The 13,035-nt window shown below is 40.8% G+C and overlaps 1 protein-coding gene across 1 annotated transcript in view; it reads left to right on the top strand.

Moving 5' to 3' along the window:
- PHF20 (PHD finger protein 20) overlaps positions 1–13,035 on the top strand; it is a 146,612-nt gene that overhangs the window by 13,558 nt on the left and 120,019 nt on the right. The window contains exon 2 of the mRNA XM_080813576.1: positions 10,675–10,789. Within this exon, the coding sequence (XP_080669702.1) occupies positions 10,707–10,789 (83 nt within the window). The 5' untranslated portion in view covers positions 10,675–10,706. The remainder of the gene's footprint in view (positions 1–10,674; positions 10,790–13,035) is intronic.

Here is a 13,035-nt window from a genome sequence, read left to right as displayed (position 1 = left end):
GCTCTTACATGGTTGTCTCCTGGTCATTTAGGTCTCTGTCAGATCTCAGCTCTGCAGAGCCCTTTTGTAACAGCCTTATCTAAAGTGGTCCTTCTATGTCACTGGTTCACATTATTTTGTTGGGTTTTCCCCCAGGGTGCTTATGCTGCCAGAGATTATCTTCTTTGTATCTTATTTATTGCCTGCCTTCCAGAACAGGGTTGTGGTAGTCTTGTCCTCTCAGTATCTCTCTGCAGCACCCGGCACATCACTTTCAAGAAATACTTACTGAGGGACATATGGGTGGCTCAGTTGGTTAAGCCGCTGCCTTCGGCTCAGATCATGATCCCAGCATCCTGGGATCGAGTCCCACATCAGGCTCCTTGCTCAGCGGGAGCCTGCTTTTCCGTCTGCCTCTGCCTGCCACTCTGTCTGTCTGTGCTCACTCTGACAAATAAATAAATAAAATCTTTAAAAAAAAAAAAAGAAATACTTACTGAGGGACACCTGGGTGGATCGGTGGGTTGGCTCAGGTTGTGATTTCAGGGTGATAGGATGGAGCCCTGTGTCTGGCTCTGCGCTCGGCATGGAATCTGCTTGTCTTGTCCCCTCTCCTTCTGTTCCACCCCCCCCAGCCCTGCTCAGATAAATGAAATCTTAAAAAAAATATATATTTATCGAATGAAGGAGACATAAAGATCAAAGCTGGTGTTTTGCTTGAAGTGTCCCTCTATTGAAAAGCGGTTGCATTAAGTTTCAGAGGCACTATCACCATTAAATGGAGGTTGAATGCAAGCCTGGTGGTAAGCACTATTAGGTTGTCACAAAGCTTGTGCCATAGTTTCTGGTGATTGACATTCTTCACTTGAGTGTCCTTGGGTTTATTTTCCCCTGATTCTGTCTCAGCTGACTCGTTGAAAGGTCTTGTTCCATACCCATCTATCACTTTAATTCTTTATTACATTGAGCCCTCAGTTCCTTCTCCTTGAGCACAATGGGGTTGCTGAGGGCAGGACCTCCAGTTACCATGGCTACAGTACTCTTTCACCTCTCCCAAAATAAAACCCAGAGTCCTTGTCAGGACAACATAAACTGTAAGTATATTATGAATTCGGAAAATTCTGCTGCCATTTTTTTGAGTACCTACTTTGTGTTCCTACAGATAGGGACTTTGCACATCTTTTGTTGCCTAATCCTTAAAGCATCCAACATAGGCGCCATTATTAATCCTCATTTGATGAGTTAAGAAACAGAAACCGAAGATGTAGCTCATGAACAAATATGTGGTAGTGGTTGAGAATCTGAAACCATAAGGCTTATGGCTCAAATCGTGACACAGCCTCCTAATATATGGGTGTTCTAGGATGTCCCTAGCATTCCTTTGTTCCTCTGTTCCTCATTTTTACAGTGAGAATTAATAATGATAGCTACTTCTGTAGTTGCTATAAGGATTACATGACTTAATATGTGTAGAGTTAGCTATTATAATTATCATTATAAGTGTTTTTTATGTAGGTCTTATTAGTGTGCTTAAGGATATTTTCTGTCTGTTCTTTTGTAAAGTTAGTTCACATCTTTGTCATTTTATTTTTTCCTTCATTTATTATGCGTCTTTTGAGCATCAGTTATTCCTTTCCCTAATGGAGCTTAGGGAACCCATTACATTAGGTTTTATTTAAATATTCTCTTGGTTTTTGTTTGTTTGTTTTTTGTTTGAGAGAGAGCAGAAGGGCGGGTAGGGGAGAGAGGGAGAGAAAATGCCAAGGAGACTTGATCTCATGACCCTGAGATCATGACCTGAGCCAAAACCAAGTCAGAGGCTTAACCAGCCGAGCCCCTAGGTGCCCCAGTATTCTCTCTCTCTCTCTCTTTTTTTTTTTTTTTTAAAGATTTTATTTATTTATTTGACAGAGAGAGAGAGAGGTCAAGCAGGGAGAGTGGAAGAGGAAGAAGCAGGCTCCCTGCTAAACAGGGAGCTGGATTCGAGACTTGATCCCAGGACTCTGAGATGATGACCTGAGCCAACTGAGCCATCCAGGCATCCTTATTCTCTTGTTTTTAAACATATGAACTATGAACTATGTCTAGTTTCTCCAGAGTTTTACTAAAGAGCTATTGTTTTTTGTTTTTCTTTGTTTTTTTTACAAATGACTTATTTTTATCCTGGGTTGTAATCTTCATGTTGAAGTTACTGAGTCCAAGTGTATAAACAGTTTTATAGCTTGTTCCTTGCTTGCAGATTGAAGTAATAAAAAAAGAGGGCCATGGTCAGGGCCCTAGGCAGTGGTTGAAATGTTCAGTTTCCTTACAGCTGGGCCCGTCTTAGGTTTTGTCCTTTCTAAAAAAATTAAATATTTCTGCTTGTTATATAATGGTGTGAGAATTCTGACACAACATTTGAAAAGCATCCAATTACTTAATCTCCCTGCTTGTATTCAAATTATGTTTATAACTAAAGGCATGAATATAATAAGCATAGTAACAGCATTGGTAGGGGAGAGAAGAAGGGCCTTTGAGAAGGGGTTTCTCTGGGAGAATCCTGTTACAGGTTATAAGAGGGATGTTTCCTGATTTTTTTCTTTTTTTATTTTTTTAAGATTATTTATTTATTTATTTGTCAGAGAGAGAGAGAGAGAGAGAGAGCGAGAGCGAGCAAGCCCAAGCAGGGGGACTGGCAAGCAGAAGGAGAAGCAGGCTTCCTGCTGAGCAAGGAGCCCAAGGCAGGGCTCCATTCCAGGACCCTCGGATTATATGACCTGAACCAAAGGCAGGCAGTTAACTGACTGAGCCACCCAGGCATCCAGGGATATCTCCTGCTTCGGAGGACCTCTGAAGTTGCTAGCTCCTTTGCACCTCAGTTTTCTTTCTGTGCCATGGGAACATCACATATAGTTCTCACTAGATCACTTGGCAGTTATGAAGGTCTGGTAAGACAGTGAATGAATGAAAGGACTTTTGTATATTTAAATAATATTTTTTAAAAATACAAAGAAGTAATAAAGAAGTAATCCAAAATTAAAATCTTACCAACTAGATAATCCCTGCTGACAAAAAAGAAAAAGTACATTCTTAAGGTTTGAAAAAAAAATTTTTTTTTAAAGATTTTATTTATTTAGGGGCGCCTGGGTGGCTCAGTGGGTTAAAGCCTCTGCCTTCGGCTCGGGTCATGATCTCAGGGGCCTGGGATGGAGCCCTGCATCGGGTCTCTGCACAGCGGGGAGCCTGCTTCCTCCTCTCTCTCTGCCTGCCTCTCTGCCTACTTGTGATCTCTCTCTCTGTGTCAAATGAATAAATAAAATCTTAAAAAAAAAAAGATTTTATTTATTTATTTGACAGAGAGAGATCACAAGTAAGCAGAGAGAGAGAGAGAGAGGAGGAAGCAGGCTCCCTGCCGAGCAGAGAGCCCAATGGGGGACTCGATCCCAGGACCCTGAGATCATGACCTGAGCCACCCAGGTGCCCAAGGTTAGAAAATTCTAATAATATAGTAAGATAAAAAATGAAAAGTTAAATTTCCATGCTCCATTCCCCTCATTAAGGGAACTACTTAAACAGTTTCTTAGTTCTTAGGTGCCAGGGTGGCTCAGTCGGTTAATTGTCTGCCTTTGGCTCAAGTCATGACCCTGGAGTTTCAGGATTGAACCCTGCATTGGGAGGCTCCCTGCTCAGCCAGGGGTCTGCTGCTTCCTCTGGCTCTCACCCCTCTCTCACTCTCTAATAAATAAAGAAAACTTTTTTTTTTTTTTAAGATTTTATTTATTTATTTGACGGAGATCACAAGTAGGCAGAGAGGCAGGCAGAGGGAGGGGGAAGCAAGCTCCCCGCTGAGCAGAGCCCGATGCGGGGCTCCATCCCAGGACCCTGGGATCATGACCTGAGCCGAAGGCAGAGGCTTTAACCCACTGAGCCACCCAGGTGCCCCTAAAGAAATCTTTTTTAAAAAACGAAAAATGTCTTAGTTCCTTTTAAGAAATAATTTTATTCAGGGACCTGGGTGGCTCAGTTGGTTGAGCGTGTGCCTTCAGCTTGTGTCATGGGCCCAGGGTCCTGGGATCAAGTCCCGTGTGGGGCTCCCTGCTTGGCAGGGAGTTTGCTTCTCCCTCTCCCTCTGCCTGCCGCTCCCCATGCTTGTGCTCTCTCTATTTCAAATAAATAAAATATTTTAAAAAAGGAAAAATGATTTTATGCCTATGCTATAATAGATGTGTCTGTATTTATATTTGTTTACATTGAAAGGATAATACCATACACATGCCTCTATACCATGCCCTTTTTACTTAACAGTATGTCTTATGGATGGCTCCGTATCATCAGCATCTGCTGATTGCCATCATTCCTTTTTTTTTTTTTTTTTTTTTTTTTTAAAGATTCTATCTATTTATTTGACAGAGGTCACAAGCAGGCAGAGAGGCAGGCAGAGAGAGAGTGAGAAGCAGGCTCCCTGCTGAGCAGAGAGCCCGATGTGGGGCTCAATCCCAGGACCCCAGGACCATGACCTGGGCCGAAGGCAGAGGCTTTAACCCACTGAGCCACCCAGGTGCCCCGCCATTATTCCTTTTAATGGCTGTACCATTGTACATTGTTGTATAGGTGAACCATAATTCATTTAACGAGGCCTCTTATGATGGACATATTAGCTGCAGAAATTGCAGAACTATATTGATCATGTTACAGGTAATTTGACAGACTTTGGGGGATGTATCTGTATGGAAGGTTACTGGCAGTGGGACTACTGGGTTGCAGATAGGTGTATTTTTTGTTTAAGCAGTCTCTACTCCAAACATGGGGATTGAACTCATGACCCTGGGATCAAGAGTCACATGCTCTTCCAACTGAGCCAGCCAGAACCCCATGTGTATTTTTGTAGATAGTGCCAAATTGTCTCTAGAAAAGCTTTTCCAATTAATGCTTCTACCAGCTGTGCATAAGGATGCTTTTTTTCTCCTCATCCCTGTAAACACTGGTTATCCCACCTTCAAATTTTTTTGCCTTAGAACAGAAAAATTGTTATTTTGATTTGTATTTTCTTTAATTTAGGGTGACTTTATATAGATGGAATATAATATGCTATTACACCTTCATTTTATCTACCGCTCCCCAGTAATCTTATTTCTTATACTTTTCCCACTTTTAAGTATGTTGACTTTTTTGTTCTTGGTGTGTATGTACTCTTTGTTAATATAGGAAGTTAGCTCCTTGTCATATGCGTTGTAGCTATTTCCCGTTTCTGAAAGTGCCTTTTAAACAGTATTACACAGTATACACTTAAGGCTTTCATTATTATTGATAACAGGAGCGTTGACTATGAATACTGTATTTAAGGAAATAAGGCTTTATGTCTCCTTTGTGGCATTGGATTCCCATTAGAGGAAAATTTAAGTGTAAAGGAGCAATTTAAAGGTCTGTCAAGGTCTTTAAAATGGAATCCTATATAAATACAGATTGCATAAGATTTTTTTCTGTTAGTTTTTCTCCATGTCCTTATTGAACATATTCCCTTTAACTCCTAATTCTGGAAGCTGGAGATTTTTGGAAGAATAAGCTAAGGCCCTGAAGAATGGATAAGTTGAAAGCTATAGAATCTTGGTCCTTTTGCATCTTGAGAACAATCTGTGTTTAAAACTAAATGTGGGGCGTCTGGGTGGCTCAGTGGGGTGCCTGGGTGGCTCAGGCTCAGGTCATGATCCCCGGGTCCTGGGATCAAGCCCCACATGGGGCTCTCTGCTCAGTAGGGAGCCTGCTTCCTTCCTCTCTCTCTGCCTGCCTCTCTGCCTACTTGTGATCTCTGTCAAGTAAATAAATAAAATCTTAAAAAAACAAAAATAAAAAACCTAAATGTGAGAAGTTAAAAAAAAGGTACTTCTTAGGTAACTTTTTTTTTTTTTTTTTTAAATTCCTGCATCTGTCTTGAACTCTTTTTTATTTGTTAGTGTTGTTGTCACATTAAATTGAGACTTTGTGGTGCCTGGCTGCCTAAGTCCACAGAGCATGTAACTTACGATCTCAGGGTTGTGAGTTCAAGCCCTGTGTTGGGTGTAGAGCTTACTTAAAAGTTTAACAACAAAATTAAATTGAGACTTTTAGATAATTTCTTGGGTGTCATCCCCCTTGCTCCTTGTTAGAGTTTATTCATCTCTTTTCAGTGTTTGTGTGTATCTTTCTGGGTGGACGGGAGAAGGGACTAAATTGGATTTCTTATTCCTAAATTTCAGCCCAATGTGATACTGATAGTACTCACTAATGAATTGTTGAATGATTTAACGTGAAATTAAAAAAAAAAAAATGCTGCCACCCCAGAGGAGAAGAGGGAAGGTTTGGGAATGGGACACAGAAGTCAGATTAATCCTTCTTCTTATTCGTTGTGGTATGGATGTAGTGTAGGAATGTAGGTGAGAGGTTTGCTGGGTTGAGGTCTGGAGTCATGGCCAAGAAAGAGTCTTGAGATGTCCTTGGTGCAAAATGGTGGTTTTTTTAAAGAATGGGGACAGGATCCATGGACAGGAAGAACTGCTGCACTAGGGTTGTAAGAGGTGGCTGATTATATACTTGGGAGTTGGGGGAGGCAAGGAAAAAGGAAGATGTTCAAGATGACTTTCCTACGCTCCTGGAGGCCTTGCTAATTTCAAGCTATAGTGGTTTTTCCTTCTAGTAAAGGGTTAACATTAAGATAGCTGGGAGCTTCCAGGAAGAACGTTAGGCTTAACTCCACCCAGGAGTGGGGGTGACGGGAGAGGTTGCAGGGTGTTAGCTTATTCTTTGTCTTCAGCTAGCCTTCTGCTCCCTCATCAATACCAGAGTGAAACTTCAAACAAGTGGGTCAGAGTTGGAATGAAACAGGCTTTAGTTTAGTTCATGGTAAGGAAGACCTTCTGACAATTCAGTCTTAAGGGGAATTGTTTCTTTCTTTCTTTCTTTCCTTTTTTTTAAGCTCCTGGGAATGATCTGCTCATCTTCATTCAATTACTGCCTTCCACACTCCCATATTTTAATGGAAGGTCTCCTAGAGTACATGGGAAGAATTTGTGTGGTGAAAGAATTAATTCAGAGATCAAGCAGACCTGAGCATTTGTTCTGGGGCTTGTCACCTGAACCCTAGCCAAATTAAGCATAATTTCCTCATTTGTGATAATAGAATTATTAGCAGCTAATAACTCCTTTATACTCCTTACTTTGTACCAGTCCTTTGCCCCTTAAATGGATTATCTCATTTAATCCTCACACACATTGCAGGGAGATAGATACTGTTATCACCACTCTAACCCCTTTTAAGGAGAGGAGACAAATTCAGAGGTGTTAAGTAATTTACTCAAATTCATTCAGCTAGTATGGGGTGGATCTGGGGATTCAAGGCCAAGCATTTAGTCCTATTACATTATATACATAGTCTCTATAAAAGTGAGCTGTCGCCCTGCATAAAGTCTGACAAATAGTGGGAGCTTAGTGAGTGTTCGTTGCCACTCTGCCTTTCTTCTTGTTTGGCATCACTTTTTTAAAAAATTTTTTTAATTTTTAAGTAATCGCTGCACCCAGTTTGGGGCTGGAATTTACAATCCCAAGATCAAGAGTTGCATGCTCAAAAAAAAAAAAAAAAAAAAGTGTTGCATGCTCTACTGACTGTGCCAGCTAGGCGGCTCTGGCATTACTTTTTCATATAATCTGAGAGGCCAAACTATGAATCTGTATATTACTTATGCATGAAGTCAGATAAAAAGATAGATAATTTGAGGTGGTATTTGTCAGTCAAGCCAAAATTAAAGCTTTTTTTAAAAGATTATTTATTTATTTATTTGACTGAATGAGAGAGGGAACACAAGTGAGGGGACCTGGAGAGGGAGAAGCAGGCTCCCTGCTGAGCAGTGGGGACTTGATCCCATGACGCTGGGATCATGACCTAAGCTGAAGGCAGACACTTAATGACTGAGCTACCCAGGTGCGCCCAAAATGAAAACTTACACTGATTGGATTTACTTATCAGATTTGATACCTCATTTTCCTGGAGAGTGTTAGGTAAAGTCAGCCAGCCCTCTGACTCTCCCTTTCCTAGGGTCCTTATACTGGAAACACTCTTTTTTTTTTTTAAAGATTTTATTTATTTATTTGTCAGAGAGAGTGAGCACAGGCAGACAGAGAGGCAGGCAGAGGCAGAGGGAGAAGCAGGCTCCCTGCTGAGCAAGGAGCCCGACGTGGGACTCGATCCCAGGACGCTGGGATCATGACCTGAGCCGAAGGCAGCCGCTTAACCAACTGAGCCACCCAGGCGTCCCTGGAAACACTCTTAACATAATAGCTTTTCAGTTTCTTAGAATGTTTCAGCTTCCTTAGTATTCAACTGTCAACCATTCCTGCCTTCATTTGAAGTGTGTGTTCCCTTGTATCAGCCCTTCCAAATTGGTTTAATGGGCAGCTCATCTTTCAAATTACATGGTTCTTTTTTTCTTCTTACAGAAAATTTCCATTGTGAAAATCTTTAAATTTTTGAAACTTTATTTATTTATTTATTTTTAAAAAGATTTTATTTATTTGAGAGGGAGAGAGAGCACAAGCAGGGGGAGCAGTAGGTGGGGGGAGAAGCAGCTTCCCTGCTGAGCAAAGAGTCTGACATGGGACTTGGTCCCAGGACCCTGGGATCATGACCTGAGCTGAAAGCGGACACTTAACTAACTGAGCCACCCAGATGTCCCTGTGAAACTGTTTAAAAGAAAAAGAACGGGGGCACCTGGCTGACTCAGTTGGTAGAGCATGTGACTCTTGATCTCATGGTTGTGATTTCAAGTCCCATGTTGAATGTAGAGATCACTTAAAAAAATTAATAAAGGAAAAGAACAATCACCTACAACCTGATTTTTCCGTTTTAAAAAAGATTTCATTTATTTGAGAGAGAGAGATGGAGAGAGAGAAAGAGTGCTGAGTGTGGGGAGGGGCAGAGGGACAGAGAATCTTAAGTGGGCTCCACCAGTGCTGAGCCTGATGTGGGGCTGGATCTCATGACCCTGAAGTCATGACCTCAGCCAAAATCAAGAGTCTGGTGCTTAACTGACTGAGTCACCCAGGTGCACCTAAACACATATGAGTTTTAAAGATTTATTTAATTTATTTTAGATAGATAGAGAGTATGTGCACAAGCAGGGGGAGGGGCACAGAGAGGGAGAGCCCAACATGGGGCTTGATCCCAGCACCCTGTGATCATGACCTAAGCTGAAACCAAGAGCTGAATGCTTAATTGACTGAGCTACTCAGGTGTCCCAAACATACATGAGGTGTGTATATATGTATGTATTTATTTATTTATTAAAGATTTTATTTACTCATTTGACAGAGAGAGCACACAAGCAGGGGGAGCGGCAGGCAGAGGGAGAAGCAGACCTCCTGCTGAGCAGGGAACCTGACATGGGGCTCAATCCCAGGACCCTGGGATCATGACCTGAGCCCAAGGCAGAGGCCTAACTGAGTGAGCCACCCAGGGACCCCCATACATGAGTTTTAATGTGAGCTCAAAGTGATGTAATATGGGATCTTGCCTTTTCATGTAATGTACTGCAAACAAATTCTTTCTAAAATGTAGGGGTGCCTGGGTGGCTCAGTGGGTTAAAGCCTCTGCCTTTGGCTCAGGTCATGATCCCAGGATCCTGGGCTCTCTGCTCAGTGGGGAGCCTGTTTCCTCCTCTCTCTCTGCCTACCTCTCTGCTTACTTGTGATCTCTGTCAAATAAATAAATAAAATCTTTTAAAAAAGTGATGGCATTACACATCAGATATGAGGATCCACTTGCGTGATTTTCCCACATTCAGTCAGTCCATTGCAAAGATTGTTTCTGGTGTGAGGCAGATGTTGCCTTGGTAGTGCTCTGCTGTTGCTTGGGCAGTATAAATTTTTGAGACCCAAAGTTTAGCGGTGGAAAATGCAGTTTGAGGTCGCCTGCTCTGTGAATGTGGCCTGCTTAAGTACCCCAAGAACTCAGAGTGCTACATTTCCATTAGAATCACCTCTGGTGCCTAAAGATAAATTTTATTCATATAGAAAATGACCACCTGTCTCAGGATCCAAAGAATTGATAAAGAATTACTTAGGAAAATATAAATTGTCAGAATGAACCCAAGAAGAGGCAGAAAATATAAATAGAACAAAGAAAGTGTAGTTCCTACTTGTCTCGCCTTCCAAATAGGGCCAGAAATCAGTATCTCAGCTTTTGTTTACTTCTTTTGTACTAAAATTCATAGGAGTTGCAACTTGTAGTTATTCTTCTGTTTACTGTCTACAATTTTGTCTTCCCCCAGTGGACTAGAGACTTCATGAGGACAGGGACTGTGTCTCTTTTGGTCTTGACCATTTTTTTCTAGTCTCTCAGCAGATACTTGTTGAATGCATTAGCAAATGATTGTATTTAACCTGGAAAGCAATTGGGTTTTTTTGGAGTTCTGAGGTGTTCCCCTTATAAGTGAGTCCTTGGTCAGCATTGTTGAGTGCAGGTCTCCTCAGGATTTCTGGAACTACAGGATACCACATAATAGAGAAGGAGGAGACATTGGAGGGCACACCTGTGTTAGGATGAGAGCAGGCTTGGAAGTAGCCACTGGCAGGGTTTCCTGGAGCTTTTTATTTTGAATAATTCCTGTTTGTCTTTTATGTGTAGTGACTGATGCTACACTCTGGGCAGACTTTGCCTAAGTTTCATAAATATTTAATTGGTTTTTTCAGGAGAATAAAGGCAGCCCCGCTGATGACTGAAAATGACAAAGCATCCACCTAACAGACGAGGAATCAGCTTTGAAGTGGGAGCCCAGTTGGAAGCCCGGGACCGATTAAAAAACTGGTACTTTTATATTTTTCTGTTAATTAAATTCTTTCAGTAAAGGATTTTGCTAGCATTGATAAATAGGGGTAGCCTGTGCTTTTCTGTAGTGTTTTCCTGCTCCCTGACTCTTGGAAGGTAGGAGACTTAAGCCTAGAGATGTGGAAATGTCCTTTCTTTTTGGTGCTGGGATCCGTCTGTCATGGAGACCGTTCCGTGTCTACTTGTTAATACTTGTTTCCCCTTTCTGCCCGTTCGGAGAAGGAGTGATGGGAAAAAGAAGCATGGATGGCTACAAGGCAGGGAAGAGTTAAAAGTGGCAGCTCTCTTGCTCTTGGCTCCCTGTCTGGAAGAAGAGAGAAAAGATCAGGGATGGAAGAATGAAGGAAAGGGGTTAGATTGGAATAGTTTGTGTGTTGTGAATAGGTCCTCCTATTTTCTGGATGTGTGTTGTGGTTGAAATTTAGTCATCATTCTGTACCGGTGATTAAATCTAGAGGCCAAGGGCTTGTAGTCCTGACTTGTCATTGACTTGTGACCTCTGGGTGGTAATTCCCACTTTGCGGATCAGCTTCATCTGTAATTGTGTGGATAGTAGTAATATCAACCTCAGAGTTTTTCTGAGAATCGGGTAATAGAATATGTGGAGAAAGGCCTTCCTTACCAACTGTAAAATGATGGTTGTTGAGAACGTCCTACAATTTGGTCATTTGTTAATGTTTAAGGTAAAGGTGGGGGTTTCAGAACTCAAGCATTTCTGAGTGTAGTCCTTTTGGGGAGTTTACTCAAAATAGACTGACCAGTTTCTGGGGTGTAGGAAGAGAAGAGAGGGGAAAAGAGAAGCAGGGAAGTGTTGGCTGGGGCAGAAAATGTCTCTGCTGCCTTTTGGGGATGGAAGATTTGATAAATGAATTGTAGACGTTTTGAATACCTAGTTGTTTTAGGCTGTTTGTATTATCTGTAATTATTTCCCTTTTTTGTTTTCTCTCAGCTCTTTTTTTTCTTTTCTTTTTTTTTTTTTAAGATTTTATTTATTTGACAGACAGAAATCGCAAGTAGGCAGAGAGGCAGGCAGAGAGAGAGGAGGAAGCAGGCTCCCTGCCAAGCAGAGGGCCTGATATGGGGCTCGATCCCAGGACCCTGGAATCATGACCTGAGCCGAAGGCAGAGGTTTTAACCCACTGAGCCACCCAGGTGCCCTTCTCTCAGCTCTTTTTAAGGCAGCTTAATCAAGGGAAGAATTCTTTTCAAATGTGGAAAAAAATTAAAATTTAGAAAAAGTAAAGAAGTACAGCTAGCCATAAAATAATCTGTATAGTTATCTCTCAGAATAAATATTAGTGAATATTAATAAAACAAATTAGTATGTAAAAATTTAATCATAGGATTTATTAATAAATTAATAAATGTCACTCAGAATAAATGACATTTTTGTTTTATTATATTTATGTTAAAAAATTAAGGCTATAAAACATTTCTGATTTAATGCAAGTGTCTTTTATATCTTACCGATTCAATTCCCCTTCTGTGTTCTATAGAGGCAACCAGCATCCCGAAGTTGGTTGTATCCTTTCTGTCCATGTTTTTACATTTTAAGTATATATATGTATTCATAAGTAATAGTAAGAATCACTTTATTTAAAATCACTTCATTTAAAAATGAATATGTTTTATTATATTGTTTGTTCCTTTAGCTTATGTTTGTGTAATTCATGCATACTGATATATAAGTTACTCCTAACTTCTGTATAGAGTTCTGTTGTATGAATATACCATATTAAAAAAAAGGAATATATCATATTTCGTTTATCTAGTCTCCTACTGATAGACATTTAGATTCCAGTTTTTCACTTTATTTTTAAGGTAAGCTCTAGGCCCAGTGTAGGGCTTGAACTAATAACCTGGCGGTTAAGAGTCCCATGCTCCCTAATGAGCCAGCCAGGCTCCTCTCCAGTTTTTCCACTTTAAACGTAATGTTGCTGGGGCGCTTGGTTAGCTCAGTCAGAAGAGTGTGCCACTCTTGATCTTAGGGTCATGAGTTCAAGCCCCATGTTAGTGTAAAGATTACTAAAAAGAATAATAAATTTAAAAAATAAACAACACACTGTTATTGTGAACATCTCTGTAAATGACTTTTTTGTGTATCCTTTTGCAAGAATACTTCTTGGGCAGTGGCTTTCAAACCTTTTTTATAGCAATTTATAGTAAGAAATGTATTTTAAATCCAGTGTAATACCCATCCATATACACGTAATAATTTAACTGGA

The sequence above is a fragment of the Martes martes genome, assembly GCF_963455335.1.
Source record: "Martes martes genome assembly, chromosome: 9".
Lineage (NCBI taxonomy): Eukaryota > Metazoa > Chordata > Mammalia > Carnivora > Mustelidae > Martes > Martes martes.
This window is presented reverse-complemented; position numbering and strand designations above follow the sequence as displayed.